General features: G+C 33.1%; 1 protein-coding gene across 2 annotated transcripts in view; it reads right to left on the bottom strand.

The window, feature by feature from the left end:
* Positions 1–25,953, bottom strand: part of LOC143233991 (cell adhesion molecule Dscam1-like) — an 84,448-nt gene that overhangs the window by 34,286 nt on the left and 24,209 nt on the right. For both annotated transcript variants that reach the window (XM_076470961.1, XM_076470962.1), the window contains exons 3-8: positions 22,452–22,613; positions 21,398–21,679; positions 13,094–13,213; positions 8,938–9,111; positions 6,604–6,751; positions 5,559–5,695 (exon numbers count right to left, since the gene is read on the bottom strand). In XM_076470961.1, the coding sequence (XP_076327076.1) occupies positions 5,559–5,695; positions 6,604–6,751; positions 8,938–9,111; positions 13,094–13,213; positions 21,398–21,679; positions 22,452–22,613 (1,023 nt within the window). The remainder of the gene's footprint in view (positions 1–5,558; positions 5,696–6,603; positions 6,752–8,937; positions 9,112–13,093; positions 13,214–21,397; positions 21,680–22,451; positions 22,614–25,953) is intronic.

Below are 25,953 nucleotides of genomic sequence, written 5' to 3'. Positions count from 1 at the left end.
CAAAGCTACTCGAGGGCTATCTGTGCTAGCCGTCCCTAATTTAGCAGTGTAAGACCAGAGGGAAGGCAGCTAGTCATCACCACCCACCGCCAACTTCTGGGCTACTCTTTTACCAACGAATAGTGGGATTGACCGTCACATTATAACGCCCCCACGGCTAAAAGGGCGAACATGTTTGGCGCGATGGGGATACAAACCCGCGACCCTCGGATTATGACTCGCACGCCTTAACGCGCTTGGCCATGCCGGGCCGACATAAAAATAAGATAAAAACATTATTATATGATAAAGTAGGTTGGTGAATATAGTGCACGTATTTTATTATAAAATATTGTAATTAAAAGAAAATAAAGAAAATTTCATTTTCTTAAAAAAACCCAATAATTTTAAGCAATCTGAAGAACCGGAAATGCAAGTTACGAACATTTTAAAAATAAACTTTAGAGCCAATGATCTCTCACAGATATTCACATTCTATATTTTTGATTATCTGTTTTAGGACTATTTGGACCGTTGGATACACCTAGTTTATAATAGTTAACATTGGCGTAAATATACGAGTAGTTTAATTGTCTTAATTGCTTTATAAGTTACGTACAAAGTGAAATACATGATGACTTTGTGGAGGCCAGTGCAAACATTATATGATTCTGTACACACAGGTGTGATATTTGCATATAACTAAATATACAATATATAGTTGTGTGTGTGTGTGTGCCAATACGACTTTACAAAGTTACATTTGGACGTTAACATTCTTAAAGTTACAAAGTTAATTTATGGTAAAAATAGAGATATTTTATGTTATAGTTTAAGTTTTTGTTGATATTTTTATCTGCTTCCTTTGATAGTTTCAGTCACCCCTTGATGTTTTCTAATATGCATCTTCCTTTTCATTGTTTGTCTCTTTGTTTTCGTTTATAAGGTTATAATTTCGAAAAAAGCTGCATGAGAGCTATCTGCGCTAGTCGCTCCTAATTTAGCAGTGTAAGACTAGATGGAAGGCAGCTAGTCATCACCATCCTCCGCCCACTCTTGGGCTACTTTTTTACCAACGAATAGTGAGATTGACCGTTACATTATAAAGCCCCTACAGCTGAAAAGGCGAGCATGTTTGGTGTGACGGGGATTCGAATCTGCGACCCTCAGATTACGAGCCAAGCGCCCTAGCCACATGGCCATACCTGGTCTTTCATTGAATATAATCTGTTTATATATGGCAAGTCGAGTATGGAGTTTTTTTAAATTGCATTTTTAATTCAGTGATAAAGAATGAAGAGTCCACTGTTTAGATGTATTGGAATTAAACTACTCACCGACGAAAATATTTACGAACAGTGGTTTTGGAAACACTAGATTTTGAGAAATATACGTTTAAATTTATTTCCCTAATGTAAAGCAATAACATTTATTTTACAGCTGTTGTCACTCATGTTTAAAATCAACTGCCATTCACAGTGATGTCCAGATAAACGTTTGAGAGTAAGTTTACCCATAAAGGATTTTCATAAAGAAAAACTAAACTTTTAACGCAGTTAAAGTATTGCAGAGCACTCATTAGTTTTTTTTCTAGCGCAGACCGTTTTTAGAATCAGAAACGACCAGAAAAATGACGAAAGTCGTTTAAAAATCAAGATTACACGCAGAGAATATTTTGTTCTTTTCAGTGTTTGTTTGTTTGTTTTTTGGAATTTCGCACAAAGCTACTCGAGGGCTATCTGTGCTAGCCGTCCCTAATTTAGCAGTGTAAGACTAGAGGGAAGGCAGCTAGTCATCACCACCCACCGCCAACTCTTGGGCTACTCTTTTACCAACGAAAAGTGGGATTGACCGTCACATTATAACGCCCCCACGGCTGGGAGGGCGAGCATGTTTGGCGCGACCCTCAGATTACGATGCGCACGCCTTAACGCGCTAGGCCATGCCAGGCCCCTGTTCTTTTCAAACAAAATATCATTATTATAAGTATTCGAACAAGGACATTATGGAAAAGATGGGAAACATTCTAAATGATAATAAAAAATAGTCTAACTACGCAAACTTGCGTTAGGAATATGTATTTGTTAAAGTTAATCACAAAGTTACACAATGGGCTATCAATGCTCTTCCCGCTACGAGTATCGAAACTCAGTTCCTAGCGTTGTTAGTCCGCAGACATACTGTTGTGGCACTGAGAGTGTTAGAAACCTCCAAAGTGAAACATTAAACTAATTATTTCCAGAAACTGACTGTTCGCGAACCGCGAGTAATTTTATAAAGTAGAATAAGAGATCAATAGTTAGTTCCATGCGATTCTGTGGTAAATGTATCCTTTTTCTTGAACAATAACAAAAAATATGTTGCATACAGAGTTTGGCTAAGTCATGTCGAGTTTTCTGTAGTGAACAGCAAAAACGTATTATCAACTATAACGTTTTCAGTTATTTGAATACGGATTTGAGATTACATCAAAGTAAAGTTTCACTTGTGGTCTATTCTGTGTAACAACATAAGTATGTAATACAGTTACAAATAAGGTTTCAACATTCATATTTTCATGGGGGAGTTCAGAGTTAATTTATTTTTTCAGACTATGTGTAATATATGTATATCAAAGTATTGCGACAATATATTATACTTAAAATTTCATTTAGTACAAAAACACATTTAATTGGCAATGTTCAGTAAGTCATCATATATAATACTCGGAAACCATGAACAATTTTTATTCTATTTTTCGCTTGACATTAGTTAGTTTTCCTTTTTAAATAATACACAATACTTATAAATACTACTGCACATTTTTAATTGGATTACCATCAAAATTCCCCGCTAGTGCAATGGTAAGTCTACGGACTTACAACCCTAAAATCAAGGGTTCTATTCCCCTCGGTGAACTCAGCAGATAGCTCGATATGGCTTTACACACACACACGCACTTACCATCGAAATTATAGGATTGTAGCGTTTTAACCTGTATATCATTGACACTTCTCCACTCATCACCTTTTCTCAGTAAGGCATCTAATTCTGGGTCGTTATTTTACTCAAATTAAAACCAGACCCGATTAAACGTAGTCCACCCGTTATTGTATAAAGAACCTAGACTTTGTGACACAAATCTTGTACCATTATTTGATTTTCAGTGTCATTCCTATTTGTGCATGAAAAAAACGCACACTTCTATATCGTTATGGAGTTGCTCAGTGTTTGATTGTTTTGTCACACATTACTGCTTAAACATCTGAGGCTCATGTGTCCGCAGAAAACAAACAACAGCTATACTGGCTTCCATAAAACATGTTTTTCCAGTTGTTGAGATCTGTAGTTTTAACTCGGAACCACATTGATACGTAAAACATCAGTTGTTTGTTTTCTGTTTAAACTTTTACGTGCGGACCACTTTATTGTAGCCGTTTCGTTTGGACATTTTTATCGCTTATTGCAATTCCATGCATAGCTTATATTTTTGTATTTAGTTCCAGGAAGTTTGGAATCTCTTTGATTTTGAAAATCTTTAACCTGCACTACCTTTCCATCTTAACGCATTCTTCAACATTCATTTCTCTTGTTTGTTGGTCATTGAACATCGAATGGAACAGTAATATCCTTTGATCCGTACTTTTCGAAACACTAGCTTATGAGTGGAGTACACTTCATTTTTTTTTCTTACGTAAAGCGATAAATAATGTTCGTTTTTATTGCTTAATTTTAAAATACGTTTTCTTGTGTTTTCTTTTTGTTTTTTTTAGTTTTAGCCGCACTGAAACTTGGAAACAATGCTGGTGTTTTACTGTCATTCACTGCATTTAACATGCTTGAAGAATTTGTTTTTTGAATTTTTTGAATACTTTACATTGTTGTATGGCTTTGTTTTGTATAATTGACATTATGCCCTCAAAATTCACAGTTTATATGTGATCTGGCTGCATTATTGCAACACCAACATCATTTTGTACTTTGTTCATTATTTATATAGTTACATGGCTTCTTTATTATACGATTAAGTTTATTGTCTTCAATATATATCATTTATGTGGTACATGGCTTCCTTATTATAGAAGTAAATTTATTCTTCTCAACATTCATTGTTGATATTGTTACATGGCTTCTTTATTATACAACTACCTTTCTCCATTCAACATTGATTATTTGTATTATTACATGGCTTCCTTATAAAATAACAAAGTTTCCTCCTTTTAACATTCATACTTTACATTGTTGCATGGCTTCTTTTTGTATAATTTACATTATGTCCTCAAAATTATTGGTTTTAATTGTGTCCTTGGTTTATTATTGTTACACTAACATCATTTTGTACTTTCTTCATTGTTTATATAGTTACATTGCTTCTTTATTATACGATTAAGTTTATTGTCTTCAATATATATCATTTATGTGGTACATGGCTTCCTTATTATAGAAGTAAATTTATTCTTCTCAACATTCATTGTTGATATCGTAACATGGCTTCTTTATTATACAACTACCTTTCTTTATTCAACAGTGATTATTTTTTTAATTTTGCACAAAGCTACTCAAGGATTATCTGCGCTAGCCATCCCTAATTTAGCAGTGTAAGACTAGAGGGAAGGCAGCTAGTCATCACCATCCACCGCCAACTCTTGAGCTACTTTTTTACCAACAAATAGTAGAATTGACCGTCACATTATAACCGCCTCCCAGGCGGAAAGGGCGAGCATGTTTGTTGTGACGAGGATTCGAACCCGTGACCCTCAAAATAAGAGTCAAGTGCCTCAAACAGCTGGCCATGCCGGGCCTACAGGGGTAAGTACTTACAGATACAACAGATTCGCTTTCGCTCTGTCTTGTATATCCACGTATTGCTCTGTAATTACAATTACTTACGAATACTTACAAGCACAACAGGTTCTCTTTCGCTCTGTCTTACATATCTATGTATTACTCTGTAATTACAATTAAAGTTGCAATCCTCTTCACATATAATAACGGGCAAGCATTATCATGATAATGATAAAATTATCTTTACATATATCTGACTGAAAGTAATAACTCTCTTTCTTCATATAGGCCCGGCATAGCCAGGTGGTTAAAGCACTCCACTCGTAATCTGAGGGTAGCGGGTTCAAAGCCCCGTCGCACTAATCATGCTCGCCTTTTCAGCCGTGGGGGCGTTATAATGTGACGGTCAATCCCACAACTCGTTGGTAAAAGAGTAGCCCAAGAGTTAGCGGTGGGTGGTGATGACTAGCTGCCTTCCCACTAGTTACACACTACAAAATTAGGTACGGCCAGCGCGAATAGCTCTCGAGTAGCTTTGCGCGAAATTCAAAAACAAACCAAACCAAAATCTAGTAAAATATATGTAAATTTTATATTAAACATCACAAAATATACAAAGATATCTCTCTTCAGGCGAAATTCAAACCAAACCAGTACCCTTCCCTTTTGCAGTCTTTATATAGAAAACTAATCTTTGTTTTTTAAACTGAGCCTTATGACAGTGCTAACAGTTCTATGTAAAAATAAAATTCATAAGTACAAATTATTATTAATTATTAATACGCGTAAACTAGTTTCATGTATACACTATTTACCTTGAATCAATAAATGGATCGTCATCTCATCCTTTCCGTACTTGTTGCGAGTTTGACACAGATAAGTTCCCGAGTCATTCCTGGTAGTTCTTCTAATCTCCATATGACTCGATTGTTGTAGTTCTGATACTGAGATTCTGGAAATTGTGAAAAAAGAAATCCGCACACACACACACATGTATATATCTATTCATAGACTTTTAATATTTTAAAATTTTATCCACATATTTAAAGGTGTACTAAATCGTGCTTTCCGTTCATTTTCTGACTTTATTTCCTGAGGTGAAACACTTTTTTATGTTGGATAATAAATCTTCTATTTTATCAGCTTGGTACAGAAGATTCAATATTTGTTAAAACGTTTAAGCCTAGCTGAATCAAAGGGAAAAAAAAATTGTTCAAATGAACTATATTCATGTTATTTGAATTCAAAACTAGGCCTGATGAAACGTCGTCCACTAGTTATTATATAAAGTCTCAAAGTGTATGATTGGTTTCGCTAGATAGTAGAGAGTTTAAAAGTTGTATTACTTTTTCTATAAAGTTTTTCATGAATTTTTTGCCTAAAAAACCCATCAAAGAATACTACGTATAGGTTTACAACATTAAAGCAAAGTTAGAATCATTCTAAATATTTCTCTTTGAGGGAAAAAACAAGCAACTGTAAAATATATGGTAAATTTTCAACAATATACACCGATGAGCTCATAAACATTGATAATTTATTACTGTATTTACACAAGTAAAATTATGTTTTATAAGTTCATACAAAGAATATCTCTCACAGCTTTAAATAACAGTTACATTTTCGCACACCTGGTATAATAAAAAAGCGGATGTGCTGGTCAGCTGAAAGTTAATTATTCCTGTCTCCAAATAACTAAGAACAAATTGAAAAATCAACTAGTCGAATGCATTATATATAAATTCATGTCACCACGTAATTTCATATTTCATATACATGTAATAAATATTGTGACAAGATTTTCGAACGCTCTACCAGCTAATAGAAATACAGTACGTGAAATATATAAGCATAACTTACAGATATTTTGAGCTGTTGGTCAAGATGAGGCCGTCCTTTAACCAGGTAAACTTTATTGGTTGATCTCCTGCCACAACACAAGGAATATCCACTGACTGTCCTTTTTGTACGGAGTGAGATCTGAACTTGACGTTAAATATGGGTGGTTCTGTAAAAATAAGTTTCTAAGCAAGTACGTACACAGTTTCAGTGTGAGTCGCGTACATAATTTTCACAAGACACAGAGAGTGAAATAGATTAGTGTTACGAGAGACCGAGATAGAGATTGATTAAAGTTTTCACGAAGGACATGAGAGAGATGTACATGTATATTCGAATATATATATATATATATTTGCTTGAAATTTTTACTATGGCCGCTTGGCTAAATGCTGCATTAGGATTATCTCAGAAACTGTAAAAAAAGAAATTTAGGTAGTACGAATACACAATTTCCCGAGTTCCTTTTCAGACTACAGTTGGATTACTTTTTCTAACGTGTATTTGCATTATAAGAAACCGTTCTCAAACACAACAAGAAATAGGCTAGAAAGAAGTCACTTAGCCAACATCATCAACTGCTATCTCTTGGGCTACTATTTACTAACGGATCTCGAAACTAACCTTCACGTTTTAATGCTGAAAGGACAAACATGTTTGGGATGAATTTCAGTCCCGCCACCAGTAAATTGAGAGTCGAAAGCCTTAACTACCAGGCCATATCAGGCCTTCTCCGCAGAATCTGTTTTTTTTTTCGACTTTATTTGCTTGGGAAAAATAGATAGTTTTAATTATTCACTGTTCACCATTATCTATAACACATTTAGCATATACCATGATTACTAACATTTATTTTTACTGCTAAGATGACCCTTCATACCTGAAAGCACACGATAATATTTTTACTAATTTTTATGAAATCTTTTATATAGGTGTTTCTTCCACCTACAACTTTTATTTTATTGTTTTTCAACGAAAAACTAATTATAATATTTTTTCAAGCGTTCCTTCTGTATTTTAGTCTAAATACCAGATTATAACAATGAATTCATATTTCGCAGAAATCCATACCCATACTGAATTGAAACATGTTCTATAAATAAAATTAAAAACATTAGCGTTAACAACAGCGAAAGGATTGTTCGTTGTGAAACACAAAGCCACACAACGGTGCAACAATAAAACATAACTTATTCTTAAGAATAAAAACAAAGAACATTACTATAAAATGAGTATAAAATATGGCAACACAAGTTACAACTAAGCAAACTTAATTGTATTATCCTTACATTTTAAAATATTAAAAAAACAGTTAGACAAAGAGTGTACGAAAAGAACGTTTCATCACTGTTTTATTTGTCGTAGACGTTAACCAAGTGGGATCAGCTGTTTTTGTTATTTAAGACGAAAGAACTGACAGTGAACACCCCCTTAATTATTTCGTTATTTCAACATATTAATAATACTAAATACTTTGTTTTGTACATTTAAATCAATCTTGATCGTTGTCAAGATCAAAGTTCTGTGTCAGTCAGAGTATTTAATTTTAATCAGATTTTTTCTTTGCTTGTTGTAAAGCACAAAGGTCAATTTGTTTGTTTTGGAATTTCGCACAAAGCTACTCGAGGGCTATCTGTGCTAGCCGTCCCTAATTTAGCAGTGTAAGACTAGAGGGAAGGCAGCTAGTCATCACCACCCATCGCCAACTCTTGGGCTACTCTTTTACCAACGAATAGTGGGATTGACCGTCACATTATAACGCCCCCACGGCTGAAAGGGCGAGTATGTTTGGCGCGACTCGGGCGCGAACCCGCGACCCTCAGATTACGAAGCGCACGCCTTAACGCGCTAGGCCATGCCAGGTCCTCAAAGGTCAATAATGGATATCTTGTGCTCTGTCATCCGCGTTTATTGAAACTTAATTTGTAGCTTTATGAGTCCACTGGCTTACTGTTGAGCCACCGGGGGGGGGGTCAGTTAATTCAAATTTTGTCTTTGAATAAACATCCGAGACGTTGCAAGTGTGTGCATCATTTTATTCTAATTTTATTGTGAAGTTAAAAATCCAAGTGTGATACTTTTATGTGATTTATTAAGTCACTAACTTATATTTATATACCATTGCACTTCGTAAGCTATGTTTACGGTTCACAGTGAGGTTAATCAATATATTCGGGTTTGTTCCATATCCACTGTTTTATTAAGTCACTAATCTATATGTCATTGCACCTCATAAGTTATACCTACGATTCACAGTGAGGTTAATACATGTATTCAGGTTTGTTTCATATCCATTTTTGTATTAAATCACGAACTTATATTTATATGTCATTGCACTTTTTAAGCTATACCTACGATTCACAGTGAGGTTAATCAGTTTATTCAAGTTTGTTCCATATCCATTCCTGGCTTCACAAACGTAATATCCTTCTTCGCCTTTGCCAGCGGAATGAACAAGAAGCGAGCCGTTAGGATAAAGGGTGTGCTTATGACTGTTGTAAACAGGAGTATAACCTGCGGGTTCATTACCTGAAACAGGCACAAAAGTTTAAATTCAAAGATAAGTTAGACAAAAATGTGTTATTAACTTTGTAGCTTTTGAGTAAGGGTGAACACGAAATACAAAAATGCATAATATATCACAAAATAATTTTCTTTGCTACTTACTATAAGTTCTAAATACAATACTATAAAATATATTCATTAGAAAATGTATTTACTAAATATGCTGATATTTATTTGTGTCAATTATACAGAGCTACTATATAGTTAGTGCGGGAAAGTGTTTTCCATTGGATTTGGAAATGGCGCCAATGGTGACACTTTAACGACTATTTAACGTTGTCACCATCATTGTCAATTCCTAGGACCATTCTGACAACAGTATTAGATATCGCATTACGTCACATATCACCAAGAATCGTTCAAACGTATCTCGGTGAGAAATGGTTACTGGCTTATGGAAGGATTCTCACATCTTCAGAAAGCTCCGTAACCAGTAATCATAGGAGTATAGATGAATACACATAATGGAAAAATGGCAGTTGAGAGCCCAGGTACTAGATCAGGGATTGGATGTCGTCTTACATGACATTCTAGACACATTCATGCTATTGGAGTTGTAGTACAAAGAGAGTGTTCAAGCACCTACAGCAATTTTCTTTAATAATTATGTACGTCGTCAAGCAAATAGGATGTTTGTTCTTCAAAGTAGAACAAATTTTACCTCTGGTGAATACAAAGATATTTTTTACTTCCATAACCTGTAGAATGTTATTCATCCAGATGATAGTATTATGGATATATCATGATGTTATAAAATACTTAGGTTCAAAAAGTATTGATAGAAATCCATAAAAGTTTCAGGGGCAAACTAGGAATGTTTGACCCTGAAAAAGAAAGGTCCACCTTTCGAAAGCACTCGGGTTATAAGGTTTTTATTTAGTATTGTGGGTACAAGATGTCTATGAATAGTGAAATGGGTTTATACGCCATGAACAAATGTTATTACGTGCCACAGGTATCAAGGACTCCAATTCAAATGTTTATCAGGGTTCATATCGTGCACTTTAAACTCGTGAAAGCTTTGAGTGACTTAAAGGAATATACGAAGGGCATCAGTAGCGAATTTACTAATGTATATTTATTTTTAACGTCCATGCTTGTTTTGGTAAAATGTGTTTGTAGAAATGTTTGCAACTTATATTATTAAATGTGTATTGCGAGAGTCCCGCCTGTTCTGTAAGTTTTTAGAAGATTCTTGAGTGTAAGAATCAACAATTTACGATGTGTGTATGTAAAATATCAGTAGAAAGCAAATTTAGAAAAGGTAATCAACGCAACACGTGGAGAGATAATTTAATATTTTTGGGTCGCTACAGTCAATGAACATTGGAAGCTATAATTGTGATAAACATGCTTATTAATCGGAAAACTACAGATATCTAACCAGGAAAATTTTTGTATTTCGAACAATACGAACCGTTCAACTTCAGAAAATTATCTTCAGACGTTAGTATTTCTACCAAGTATTTCTAGCTTCAGCTTTGAAAAACTTATGTGGGGCCAGACAAGAATAAAGCAAGCTAGCATTCCCGCCAAGTAAAGTGTACCTGTGTATCAACATAGAATTAATTCACTCTCCGTGAACAGTCTATAAAATATTCAGTTCCAGACCAGATAGAAGATTCAGTATTATTTGTAAGTTTGTAAAACTATTGTATATAAATCATTATCTGTAATAACTGTTGTTGTAAATTGTATTGTTGTTTGTATATTAAAATGTATTTGTGTTAAAATTGTGTGTATCAGTCTTGTTGGCAAATAAGATATATTTGCTACATACCAGCATTCAATTAAGTTCTCAATTCATATTTCCGGCTATTTGAAATCGTAATACTTTATAATACGTAACGTAATAAACCGGAGACTCGTATGAGATAAATTATAATACAAAGCTTTCCATGGCAAATCAGTTTGATATGACACATCCTAGGAAATGATTGTACTGTAGTTGCAACAGAAGGTGTTTTAATGGTGTTTAGCAATAGTGTCCACTGATGTATTGGAAAGCATTGGTTATGGGTTACTCTCATTGAGTACCTTCTAACCATTATACAAAGAGAAAGAGATGTCAATGGCTCCAATCCTGGACTTCCTTGGACTTTCTGTGGTATGGTCGGAGTGCCGCTTCGTTATTGTGGTTATTTTCATGGTACACCTGAACAAATACGGCTCGTTGTTCCAAACTCTTTGTTATGCTTTCCGTCGCTAGCGACAGAATAATTATTGTATTTTACATCAATTACTTATATAGTAGCCTAATTCGTGCGTATTTTCAGTAATCTCCAAATTCCGTTTTCAAAGGCAAGTTGAACGCAAGTTCCACGATTCCTTATATTTCTCTCTACGGTACACGATTCCAAGTTTAATTTATCAACGTAATATTTTTGATCGAATTTAGATTCTTAATAAAATAACTATGTATTGTGTCTAAATGACCGTAAAGCCTATATTATATTTATTTCAAGTCAACTGGGAAAACATCTTGCTCTTTCTTTCAAATATTGTACATTATAATAAATACTTTACATAATTCATAGAGCCAATAGCAATTCATAAGTCGACTATTAAATTACGAAACTTGAACGTATCAAATTAGTAAAGGGTTAAACTTTAGAAATATAAATTAACACGTACATTTATTTGATTACTTTTATAGCATACTGTTTAGTTAGTTTTGTTAAATTAGGGGTGATATCAAAATGAGATGCGTGAAAGTAAATGTTAGCAACACACCTAAATTACAAAGTACTTTGATTTAAATGCAGAAATTCGGGGAGTTTAATAGCAAGTATACATTTACACAGTTAATGATGTAAGTTAGCGAATATATATTAACATTAAAAAGATTATTAAGTTAAGGAATCGTATAATCTGGTAAGAGAAAAATCGATGTTTTAATTAAAATAATCCATAGAATCACTTCTACTGAACGTATCTTTTTTTACCCCTTTGTTTTATTTTAAAAAATCAAACAAATTAAACAAGAAATTAAAATAACAATACTTTGGCTGGTTGCTAGTTTACGCGATCAGACAAACAAACTCAACTCATGTGGACATAACTATTGTACACACGTAACTCGATTTAATAAAACAATACGTAAACAATAAAATATAGTAATTATGTCTCTAGTAGTAGTGATACCGTGATATGGTTATGAGCGTTCAATATATGACACATGTTTTATGAGTTGAAACAGACATATAGAAAAGAAGAACAAAACCAGTGGTCAAAATAAGAGTAGCTAAAAGGTTTTATACCAATAGTATATAGTACACTTTTGTTTAACGTTTGTGACAGTTTTTTACTCGATTAAAGAGAACGAAACATTTAGCTCAGAAAAATAATTTCGAAAAGAAACCGTCTTTTTTCAGTTTAAAATTTTTACTTTAAGAAAAACAATAATTTAAAGTTAGTTATGCAAATTTTATTAAATTTATTTATTATAAAAATATCATGTTAAATAGAAATATTTAAAGATAGATGTTTTGTCCGAAAAATTTACGTTATAAGGGTTTTGAAAAACAAATCGAACCTTTTTAAATTTTTGGTTCCTAAATGATATTTTTTCAGTACTTCTCTTGTTATTTTTCTCTAAAACGGCTATTGCAGTGTGATACCTGACTACTTATCATTAGGAATATATTAACAATCTATGAATTTTATTATATTTTACAAATGGATAATTACTTAACAACAACAACAATGTGATCTCGTGTTATTCACGACACTTATCTGAAAGGTTCAATCATTATAATAAATTATTGAGAAAATTTCAGTTAATAACATAACTAATGCTCTAATTATTTTGATATTAAGATTGTTATTAATCTAATATAAATCATTAATCTGAAGTAAATTTTAATGCAATAACTTTCATTTTAGAAAACGACATTAAAATGCGCTATAAATTACATATATTTTGTACAATAACATAAAAACTCACTTTCGGATTTTTTCCATGTTATTTTAGGTTTCGGTAGACCATCAGCACTGCAGTCGATTCTAACTGATCTTCCAAGGACAACTTCCATATTTTGTGGTTCCACGATCCAGCTAGGGGGCGCTGAAAAAGACAATGTCAGACTAATAATTATAGTCTGGTTGTTTGGAGTTAAGCACAAAGCTGCACGATGTTCTACTCGTGCTCTCCGCATCACCAGTATCAAAACCCGGTTTCTAGCAGTGTAAGTCCGCAGACATGCCGTTGTGCCACGTCATAATTATGAAATGACGCACCAATAATTTAGGCTAAAACAATAAACAATTAAAAATATTCATGTTTTAATAGCTATGTATAGCAACACATGCATGTTTTGTAATAGAATAAATGATAAATATTTCACTTCTTTCTATTGGTTAATGTGTCTGCGTGTGGACCTAGTGGTTACAGTTCGCATCTCGTTGCTGCATAAAATAAGAAAAAAGTCGTAATCCATCTTTTGAGGCTGTTAGGGCAATATAATAGTGACAGCCAAATCACATTATCCAATTATAGTAGCTCAAAAGCTGACGGTAGATGTTATTAAAAAAAGAAAGTTTCCTCCAGGTTACCAGGGACGGCTCACGCAAATAGATTTTGTGTAACTTTGCGCGAATATCGGAACAAACAAATCCTTGCAGCTTGTATTTTTACAGCTTTAATAAATTTAAACTTCCCTAGTTTATTATAAGCTAACTGCAATCCTACAAAAGTCGAATATAGAAATGAACTGATTAATATTAACGCTGAAAGTTCATTAGTGTGAATTTTGATGTTATTGTAATATTAGGAAACAAATGGGTTTAACATTACTTTAACTCATCACTTAAGTATAAACGTTATTATTGTCTGTGACGTAATTCATAAAATAAACGGACCTATTAATTAGCTCATATAAATTAAAATTAATCATTAGGTGAAAGCCCGTATACTTGATATATACATATATGTGTGTCAGTGTGATAAATACATTTTCCTTAATTACCGTGATTAGTTGATATCTGAAGCAGAGACGGCGAAGAATAATGTTAGGAATAACAATAATGTTGGTGTAACATATATTATGGATTCAACTTTCAGTATCAGCTTTTACTGTACTTTTCTAGTAGGTTTGATATCATTAGAAACGTGTAATTCAAGAGTCTTTAACAGAAGGAACGAATGGATATTAAAGGTTTGAGATTATTTTATTTATCATTAATTATTGAAATAATTAATTAAAATAATCAAAAATATGTGATCAATACTTGTTATATTTTCATGTTCATTTGAAAAACAAAAATAAAGTCTACCAGACTATTAATATTTTAATTTGATTATAGTATAGTAGTGCACCTGTTGAAGAATAAGCCAGTATTCTAACTGTCTGTGTTACAGCAACTTTACATGTAATTTTTGGAGAAGATTGAATCAGGCTGAATTCACGGGCGTTACTTCTTGAATACAACCCTTATAACGCATGTTTCTCAAATGTCGTTGGTCAACACTGCGGTCACGTGAGATATTACATAATACTTAGTCAGTAGATAAGAAGTAAAATTTGAGATTGCTATTCTAATCATTATTTAAGCTATCTTAACACATGCTATCTTGGGTTGCTCTATACTGGAGATTTTTGTGTTTTCTACTTGCTTTTAGACATTATAGTTTAGACAAAGTAATATGTCTGAAGTATCTATGAATGCAAAGCTAATTATGATATCTTATTACAGTTCTTTTCAGTTGAATTATTTAAGTCTATAAAGTTTATAAAATTTACATTTTCTTTTAAGAAACGAATTACTTTTCACACTGAGATTGTACTTGAAGAACTTGAAGTATCGTTTTATTTTTTAAAAATCTAATATTAATAAAGAATAAACTACTTAGTGAATTATTCATACCAGATTTAGTAACATTACCATAAAACCAAAAAAACATTCACACTGATAGCACTTTCTCTGAGGGTCGCGGGCTCGAATCCTCGCCACACCAAACATGCTCGCCCTTTCAGCATTAGGGGCGTTATAATGGGACGGCCAATCCCATTATTCGTTGGTAAAAGAGTAGCCCAAGAGTTGGCGGTGGGTGGTGATGACTAGCCGCCTTCCCTCTAGTTACACACTGTAAAATTAGGGACGGCTAGCGCAGATAGTACTCGTGTAGTTTAGCGTGAAATTCAAATTCATTTAACACCCGTACGAAAAAAAAAATAATATGTGTAAAATACCGAATGTGAAAGGAAAAAAAAACATTTTGAAGGTCATTAATTTTCAGATATTTTTGAGATTGTTCCAATTTATTTAAGAAATTTGATACAGTAAATATTTGTCACATTAGTCTTAAGTCCTTCATTGAACATATATAAATTCATAAGTAGAAAACACAAACAATATGAAAAACTTGAAATAAAGCATATATAAACATAAAAAATCAGTTACCTTTACAAAAACAACTTTTACAATAGTTTTTTACCACAGCTATTACCACCTTCAGACACTAGATCACCTCGATATTCTCCCAAAGTACAAAACTAGAGCAGATCGACTCATATGTTATCCCTTAGAAAATAATGGTTTAGTTCAAGTTAAGTTTTTTTTAATTTAATGAATCAATTCAGCTCTGCTTGATCCAATATAAACAATTTTTACTCATAGCTTTCGTCTTAACAGTGCTAACTTTTGGTTTAATTTAAGCTCTAGTTTCAAATTATTGTTGAATAAAGCTTCTTTAATTCTAAGCACCTTTCACAGTCAACTGAGCCAATGATTTAAAACTTGTTACTGTGAACAGGAATACCATACTTCCATGTGTGCTCTTGTAAAAATGAGAGCACAAGCATGTCACCCGTTCTATTCGAGTGTTCCTTAATCCACGTGTCAAGTATTCGAATATTTGAGCCAATATAACCCCTTTTATAGTGAGGAAGGTTTGGGTACGACGTGAGAAACAAAATACTGACTTCGATGGAAATATTTTTTGAGCTATTTTAAAAAAACAATTTTCAAATTAATTTGTGGTTAACTTCTTTTTCCATTAGTCTTTTCAGTTCATTTCTTTTTTATTGAGTTTATACATGTGGTTAGATTTTGGTAGCACAAGAATCAAAGCACAACGTGGAACATTTGGTACTAGATGAATGGATGTGTTAACTTTTTTCAAAGTTATTAAGCACATTATAAAAAAAAATGAAGTGAAAACTAGTTTGTTGTTTTTGTAAAAATCATATGACGTTTTAAAACTGCTTTTTGAATTAGATAAAAATAGATGTTTTAAAAATTTCTGAAAAAATTTAATCAAAATCAAGTTATTTTTAGTTTTCAGCTGCGGCATTGTGGCTCATAGAACGGCTGTGAGCTTTTATTTTAGTTTTTCAAGTAAGAACTTTTAAGTCATAGTTCTGTCATCTCTTGACTAATTTCAGATCTAATTACAGCTTTGAACTCAAGAGGTCAAACGCTTTCAGTTGCTGTATTTAACTACACCCGAAATCTCACAGATTAATTTTCTTTATTCTTGTTTCTAAGCAATAAAACTTACTCAGGTATACGTGTGTACCACGACTGGTGTTGCTGGCACACCAAAACATAGCTAATAAAAAAAGATCTTATAGACTAATTTTCTCTAATCCAGCCTGAATGAATTTCAAATATTGTGGCTACTGAGGATTCCCTATTGTTTATAGGTTAGAATTTTTTTTCGGAAACAGTACTAAACACAAAACAATATATTGTTACACAGAAAATATTTCCAAATGTTAAGATTAATGGGAATTACCATTACAACACATTCTAGAATATCAACACGAAAAATAATTAATTTCTTTTAAAAACAATGTTTTTTTTTCAAGGCTTTATACTTTTAAATCGTTTAATGGAAGTGTGTAATGTTTCTATACCAAAACAATCACAAGCTATCTACTGTGTCCACCGAAGGAAATTGAACCCTTGATTTGAGGGTTGTAAATCGGTATAATTATCACTATTCAACACGCAGACTAATTAAAGAGAACTCTAATGAGATTTCAGTCAGAATGAGGTTAACTCGACTGAAGAGGTTAAATAAACCGAAATGTATTGTGTGGGTTAAGCTTCATAATGCTCTACCATGAAACCAACCGCCTTGTACCCAAATAATCTATACATATAACAGGTTTCGGGACTCTCTACTGTAATCCAAAAGTCCGATGTTCGACACTAATGTATTTTAAACTACTCTAATGAGTGATCCACGTGTTTCAGGATGTTCAAGTGTAAGCCAGTATCGTGCACCATGGTGATTTACAAGGATAACGTTTATGATTTAGCATTGTATTTCTGAGTAATTTACGCTGTTAATATGAATTCCAATGCTTTACCCAAGTAATGTATAATGTATTCCGTGGTGATTGCTGTATTCATACCCACCGATGTTCAACAGAAAAGTTAAAGTAAATTCAAGACGCAGGTTTAGAAATGTTAATCGAAAACTGAATGGAACCCATACGACAAAAGAAAAACATGCAAACACGAGAAAACTAATAAAAATAAAGTGTGTTTTTTTTCACAAATACGTTTATGTTTATTGCCAACTAGTAAGCTTCTGTTTCTCGTGGCGACTTCGATGGTCTATTGAAATAAGATTGTTTTTTTTTTAAAAAATACGTCTTCAAATAATAAGAACAACAAAAATATTGTTAATCGTACGTTCAAGTCAAAGGGCTTTAAGACGATATTTCTTAATCTATAGATTATGTAAGTCAGTGACTGTTCCAAAAGACGTATTCAGAAGAGATAGGGCTCAACTTCTAACAACTTGTACAGATTTTGTTACTCAATAGAACATTATACATAGATTGTTTGGTAAATGGTCATTTATCTCATGCTTGAGATTTGTGACAGTCTTCCTTATGTCCCTAAGGCTACGTAAACGTACATACTTAACATCAGTATCATTAAGTTTAAGTATTCTGCCTCTTCCTTTCCCATTTTCAAAGTTACTTGTCTCGGTCTCCCAATTTAGGGTATGCTTAACAGTGTTTGAGGAGCATTTCAAGTTTGAAGCAATTTGTAGGAGCGTCCAACTTCGCCTCACGTAAAGCTTTTATGCAATATCTCTGCTCTACTGACAGCACTATATGTTTTATTGGCTGTGGCATGATAACAAAACTTAATATATAGTGTTAAAAATTGTTTTTACCAAGGCTTATTTATGGAGTGCTATTAAACTGATTTTTTCCAGATATACCGGTACCATATTCTAGCTTCTAGCGATACTACATGGGATACCATGAGAGGTATTTCAGACCCTAGAAGTTGAGCAATATGCTCCATTAAATAAAAACTTTATTTCATACCCTTTATATAATTACAGAATAATTCTATAGAATGATAAGTAAACTTACCCTGGCTCATTCAGTTGTCAACAGGGATCAGTGAACTATTACCATAATGTTAAAATTTACATTCTGTAACGGTATTGAAGAATTGCCTTCATGAAGTGTAAAGAATGACATAATATTCCCTTGTCCTAACACTTGCACAGTACTGTAAATCATTGGATTCCAAGGTTCTAAAACTCAATATTTTATTGGGAGGGAGTGTGCGTGTGCTATCTTTTTTTCATGGTAAATTATTTCCTTGTCCCGATAAGAACGAATAAATAAAAAAGATAAACATTTGTACTAAAACCTTTGACTAAAAACTTTAATGTCTTACCTAGTTTATAATGATTTGAATTATGTTATTATTGAGGTTTTAAGTAATGAGAAGTGATCTTACTTGTGTTTTTCTTTTCAACATTCTTGCAAGCTACTACAAATCCAATAATTTCTTAGACACATGAAGTGTACGAGATCAAAAAGGCCCTGAAGGATGTCATTCGTACTTAAATAAATTTTTAGTACATCAACAATAACAGTAATTTTGGGAAGTGCGCCATCTGTCGCAGCTTCGAGACAAAGTAAATAAGGCTTCTGTCTCTCATTCCAGGTAGACCACACAGTGAATGTCAATATTTCTCATTAGGAAAACAAGTGTAGGGTTTCAACCAATTTCATACAGTAATCCTGCGCATAGTATAATAGTCGTTTCTGTGTGTTTACTTTTGCCTTTTGATTGAGGCAATTCTTAGATTGTATTATTAGTCCAAAATTTAACCCTCATTAGATTATATTTAAAAAATGGCTTTCTTTTTCTGATAATATTTCTCTCATTATTATGCTCAAGGTTTTTCTTCAAATATGGCGTTTTTTTACTGACAATAACTCTGAACAAAGGCTACTAAAACTAACTAAATTAACTTTTACTTAGCTAACATTATACTTTAATATTCGGAAAATATAAGCAAGAAAAGCAGAGAAGGATAATTATTTACATGGTACGAACATCCAAGTAAATATATTTTTTGAAGTCTGCGATGGAAGTTAAAAAGCCATGGATATGTATAACAACATCCGCTTTTCTAATAAGAGATTTTTTCTTATCAACAAACATATGTTGAAACTGTGCGGAGGTAAAAAACACGTAATGCCCTACGTATCGCAGTGTTAGTTATTTTATTCATAATACAGAGGTTGAGTACGTTGTATTAGAATGAGTTAAAAGCTTCAACACGTCGTTAACGTCCATGTCGTCACATCCAGTTGTACGCTATCTGAAGAACATACATGTAGTTTCTATTGCAAACGGCTTCATTGTAATGCTGTCATTTTTTAAGCACATCACTCTTCCTTACGTGCTTTCCATAAACCATGTATTGTACGCAGATGACGGTTACCCAGTGCCCATTTAAACAGTCCAGTTGCACAGAAATCCATGAGCACTGTGCCCGCTAACTATATCAATATATTCTCCATATGTATTAGCATGAATACCCCTTCATTCTCTAGCTGCTAGATATGTGGAAGGTTATGTTTCCCATCTCCTTAGTAAATAGATTTTTTTCAAGTTTTAAGCACATTTCAGGTTTTGTTCTTTATATATATAATCGACCAAAGTAATTGATAAGTTTCTCTTGTTTTAGTTACTAACAGAACTGGGTAAATTAGAAGGACATCATGTATGTTCTTCATTAGAGGAAATTATGTCGTAACATGAAAAAGTGCTATAGACAGTGATCTGCTTTGCTGGCGAATCCTGTGACTGGCCAAGAATATTACATCTCTTTTGGGCATAATAGTGGCCTTCTGTCACGTGGATAACGAGTTTGCCTGGAGAGAGACATCTTTGTATATTTTGTGATGTTCAAGATAAAATTTACATATATTTTACTAGATTTTGGTTTGGTTTGTTTTTGAATTTTGCACAAAGCTACTCGAGGGCTACCTGCGCTAGCCGCTCCTAATTTAGCAGTGTAACACTAGAAGGAAAGTAGCTAGTCATCACCACCCACTGCAAACTCTTGGGCTACTCTTTTGCCAACGAATAGTGCAATTGAACATCACATTATAACACCCCCACGGTTGAAGGGGTGAGCAAGTTTGGTGTGACAGGTATTCGAACCCGCGACACTCAGATTACGAGTCGAGTGCCTTAACCAACCTGCCATGCCGGGCCCCTAGATTTTGGACTTTAGAAATCTTACTGGACTACATTTTTTGTTTGTTTTATTCATAGCTCTAAGCTAAAGTTGGATTATCTTTATCAACTGTGAAAGAAGACAGAAAAGTTTCTTTTGCTGCAGTCGAACACATAAGCATTTGTTTAAACGTTGACATAAACTTGACTTCGCTTTAATAAAGGTTATGATTGTTTACAAACATGTGTCCAGTCTTTGTCTCTTATAAGTCAGAGACAAAGCAAATGTAGGCATTGCTTCCTTATACGGATATACCGAATTATTATATTATTTGAAGGTCCTGCATGCTACACTGAGAGAAGTTACGACAACCTAAGAATATTGCACGTCTGATAATATTTGTTTACAATTTTTTGGTAGCTACATTTTATTGGCACTCACTATCGGAATAACTGAATTATTTTGCTATATGTTCAGTGTTTAATTAATGTTCTGTTTGACACCAGTTTATTCAGTTGCTTAAAAACTGCACGTAAACTAACAGAATTCGTTGACTTTTCCAAGTTGATTTAGTGATAAGTAAGTGACTTTCTTGTCGTGCACTTTTATGATCTTACTCTAGTGAGTTAAAACTTAAAATTGAAGTGTCTATTTCTTATCATTATCTATCGAACAGAGCATAAAATGTTTTGCGAGGGGGAGCCTTTTTTTCCCCTCCACAGCTCAGCTCGTTAGTGGTGTTTTTGCTATTTATTTTGTGCACCTCTTTCGTAATTATGTAAACGGACTTACCATTCACTACTAAAAGGGCGCTATTACTCGCAGTCCCTGCACCGTTGCTGACGCTACAAGTGTAGTTCCCCGAGTTTTTTGGGACTAAATTTGTTGTCGAAAGAATACTGTAATCTTGAAAATACTGTACGCTTAGGCCGTAACTGGCAGAGAGAACGACTCCATCTTTTAGCCAAGAGAAGTGAAATGGAGGATCTCCAAGAATGACGGAGCACATTATTCTGATCCTCATCCCCACAACAGCATCTGAGGGGAACTGGAAGGGAGAGACAGCTGGAGGTTCTGAAACAACAACGACAAATACAATTAATGATAACATGTTTAGTGAGTTGAAACAGATTTAAGATTGAATAAAACACTAGGAAAAAATCTTTGAAAAGGTTATTTGTTGTTACAAAAATGCATTAGGAATGTGACACCAAGTTTCATAAAACGTAGGATGACAGTAAGCTAGCAAATAAAGATAAATATTATTCTAGACGCAAAGGTAGTTAAACCTTGAAATGAGATATTATTTCTAGGCATAGAAAGTAGGAACACTTGGTTTCTAAAACTTGAAATACAAAATGTCTTATAGATTTACTTTATAGAAATAGCTTAGTTATAAAGCATGCTTCTTAACATCTCTATAACTGAAGTGAATCTGAGAAAAGACGTGTCAATAATATTTTGAAATGTTTTAACTGAATTTAATATTATTTTACGAAATTTAAAACTTAACCTAAATAAACTTAAAAATGACGCATGACGAACATTTAAAGAAGAGTTTTCCAAATACCACGTGAAAAGCTTCTTAAAACAAAATATTTATTTTTGTGGGTTACAATAAAACTGTCATCGTCTGATTATGCTATCTTTTCACTCTTAAAAGCTAGTTCTCAATAAAAACACGAAAATATCTAACTGCAATTGCGTATATTACTTGGTCTATGTTTTTTTTTATTATTTACGTGTAAAATATTAAAACTGTGAAATTCATAAATCTGCAGACGTTGGCCAATATGCAAGATATGTCAAAGAAAGTTTAGTTTATTGAGAAATAATATATATATACCGATCACTCGCAGAATAACTACATGATTTCTTGATCTAAGCCGATTGTCATGGTAGCGACACTTATATGTTCCTTCGTCGCTATGTTTTGTTACTTCTTGTATGAGCAAACTTCCATTCTTCAGAATACTCTGTCTAGCGTTGATAGGCAAGGCGAAACTGTCTGAAATAATAAAAGTAAAATAAGTTAACATTATTCTCATAAAAAACATAAAAACAATAATACACCACTATTTTGTAGTGGTAAAAAGTCGAATCTGGTGAAATAAAAGAAAGTTATTAGGCCTAGTATTAACAATTGAATTTTGACTACCAAAGGTCAATCCTAATCGATGAATTCTGATATTAAACGAATAGGTACTAGACTAGAAATTTGTGGCAAAAAAACAAAACAAAACAAAACAAAACAAAAAACAACAAAGATACAGAGGAAGTGCTATTTTCACACATCTTTGGTTATACATTCGTAATTAGACTAATTACAAGGAATATTTCAAAACCTTTAGTTGCTATTCTCGGATGTTAAGCCTAATGAATGAATATTCTACGTACTACTGTATTTTATTAAAACTATATTTTCAATCAATATATGGTCTAGTTATTTCATACTTTTATTCATTGTCAAAGAAGTGTCATGTTTCATCCGTTCTTTTACAAACATTTACCTGTTGTGGAAAAATAATTATCCATGAAACGTGATTTACTATATGTAACAAAAGGTGGTACAGAGTCTGATGAAGGTTCGAAAATGATGGTAAAGTTTCACGTTCGCATCATTAGCTATGGTTAAACTTCCTTTCAGACCTAATGGTTCAGACTTCAACTGAAATTGCAGTGAGAGAAAATAGTGCAACAAGAAACATCCACGGACATCTCTATCTTTGTAGCTGGATAAGACTAGAAAAAGTAATTTTCATTCGACTTAAATTCATCACTGAAAAATTCAATTCAGAAAACCAGTCGATGTTATTATTATGTAAATTATTCTTTATTCACCATTATTATTCATTGAAGTATGGTAATTGCTTTTGTGCAGCAGGTTATGTAATCAGGTTCAATTTTGTAGATTTTTTGCCATGAAAGATTACACGTTTTTTTTTTTGCTATCGATAGACAGACTCCGGAACAAGTTACACAGGTGTATGCAGCCATGTGTATATATATATATAAATATATATAAATGTTTGGGTGTATGTATGCCTTCTTAATTACACTATTATATATATACATATATCTTCTACTGAATTTAATAAGTAACATTACTGATAATGATTGCTCTTGTTATTTGAAATTCGTTATTTTTTGGAGTTATTTTACAGTATTATACTTTGTGTACTGTTTTTCTTTCAGTTCTCTCGATACATAAACACAGCTTTTTGTTTCTTTTTTCTTACCATCCGGTCTAGAAATTGGATATGCCATTCTTTATAATAATGTTTTTTTTTCGTATGTCTTCATGGGTTATTTTTTTCTCAGCCAAGATTTAGAAATTTAAAAATGCTGTTACTGGTGAATCAAGACAAGGGAATCAGAGAAACGTGTTTTTTTTAGTCCTGACTTCTCATACATTTAGTATAGGCACAAACAAGTAAAAACAAACCTAGATATAGAGTTTTCCATTTCCATATAGATCAAAGTTGCTTGTTTATTATTTGTTGAAGAAATCTTATGCTGGTATAAATATATATATATATACTTCCCATGATACAAGAAGAAAGTAATAAGTAACGTAAAGCACGAAAATCATTTGATGACTTATACTCGACGGGAAAACAACTCGTTTCTTTTTAACAGCAAGAAAAGCTGTTTAAACCATAGATACGCACATGATCTCAACAGATAAGACTTCAAACCTGTATATAATGCTGTTGCTTACAACAAAAGGGCCCTGTTTATTGCATTTTTTATTCTAGTGGACAGTACAGAAAGGTTGTTCTTAAAATATATTTTTATGTAGCAAGTTGAAGGATATAATACGTTTTTTTTAAACTGCTATTAATTAATTAACGAGGAAATAATTGCTATTTGGCGTCTATGAAAAATACAATTTTTAACTTCCTTTAAGACACCGTTTAACTGAAAATTAGTCCAAATCTTTAATATTGCGAATAAAATGATACGGTGTTCAGCGAATTATTTGTCGGCACAGTTGTATGTATGAGGACTTATATTTCTAGATACCGGGTTTCGATACCTGTGGCAGGCAGAACACAGGTAACTCTTTGTATAGCTTTGGGCATAACAACAAACAAATAAATTATTCTAAGTACCTTAAATTTTAGTATTTTTTAAGACAAAAATGTTAACCCAAAATCATGTCTTCTTTAAAACATGTATGCTTTAAGATTGTTTATTTTTATCATTTCTCCACAAAATTCACTGATTAATGATTTAGTGTTAGTAATTTTCTACGAAACTGCTTGATTTAAGTTTAAATATGAAAATCAGCCATAAACTTAATATCAGATAAGAATTTAGAAATACGAATCCCACGTGTGTTTCAGCTCAAAACATTTTCCCCAAGCACTTGCAGTAAGAATTTGAATATATTGTTACGTTCTTAACGATTATTGGCTAAACAAAACAACAGCTATTAGCATTTCGTTTTTACAACAAATTGTGTTAAACTCACCCTACTACATCTTAATAATTAGTAGGGTGCGTGTGTTTTCGTAAATCAAAGCAACGTTAGGCTGTCTGCTGTGTCTACTGAGGAAAATTCTAATCCTTAATTTTAGCATTGTAAATCCGAAGGCTTACCGCTGTCCCACTGGAGAACACTTAGTAGTTTATTTATTTGTTCATGAATTTCACACAAAGCTACTCGAGGGCTATCTGCGCTAGCTGTTCCTAATTTAGCAGTGTAAGACTAGAAGGAATGCAGCTAGTCAGCACCATTCACCGTCAATTCTTGAGCTACTCTTTTACCAACGGATAGTGGGATTGACCGTCACATTATAACGCCCTCATGGCTGAAAGGGCGAGCATGTTTGGTGTGACAGAGATTCGAACCCGCAAACCTCAGATTACGAGTCAAGTACTCTAACCACCTGGTCATGCATGGCCCAATTATCAGAGAAACACTGAGATTAACAGGTTTTCTTCAGCACAGCTTACAACTGCTAAGATGACCTTGTCAGCATACTAAATTTATGAACAAAACTTTATAAGCTCACCAAACGTGCCTTTGCTAAAGCTGCTGTTATGAGTTGAGTGAATGTAATGAAATGGTATTTCCTTTTTCATCCACCGAATCTACTAATCTAAATACAGAAGCTAATAGCTTTTAAGTTCTATATAACTTTACTTCACTTCTTATTTTCTTTTAGCTTATTGAGCTTGTCAATGAAAATGTTGGTCACAAAAAATTAACCCACCAACCTGTGAAGTGCTTTGACTTTTCGACGGAATAACAAACAAATGAATAAACAGTCATTATTTGAACTTAAAAACTGATTTCGGTAAAACTGTTTGTTTTGAATTTCGCGAAAAGCTACACGAGG

The sequence above is a fragment of the Tachypleus tridentatus genome, chromosome 12, assembly GCF_004210375.1.
Source record: "Tachypleus tridentatus isolate NWPU-2018 chromosome 12, ASM421037v1, whole genome shotgun sequence".
NCBI classification, from domain to species: domain Eukaryota; kingdom Metazoa; phylum Arthropoda; class Merostomata; order Xiphosura; family Limulidae; genus Tachypleus; species Tachypleus tridentatus.
This window is presented reverse-complemented; position numbering and strand designations above follow the sequence as displayed.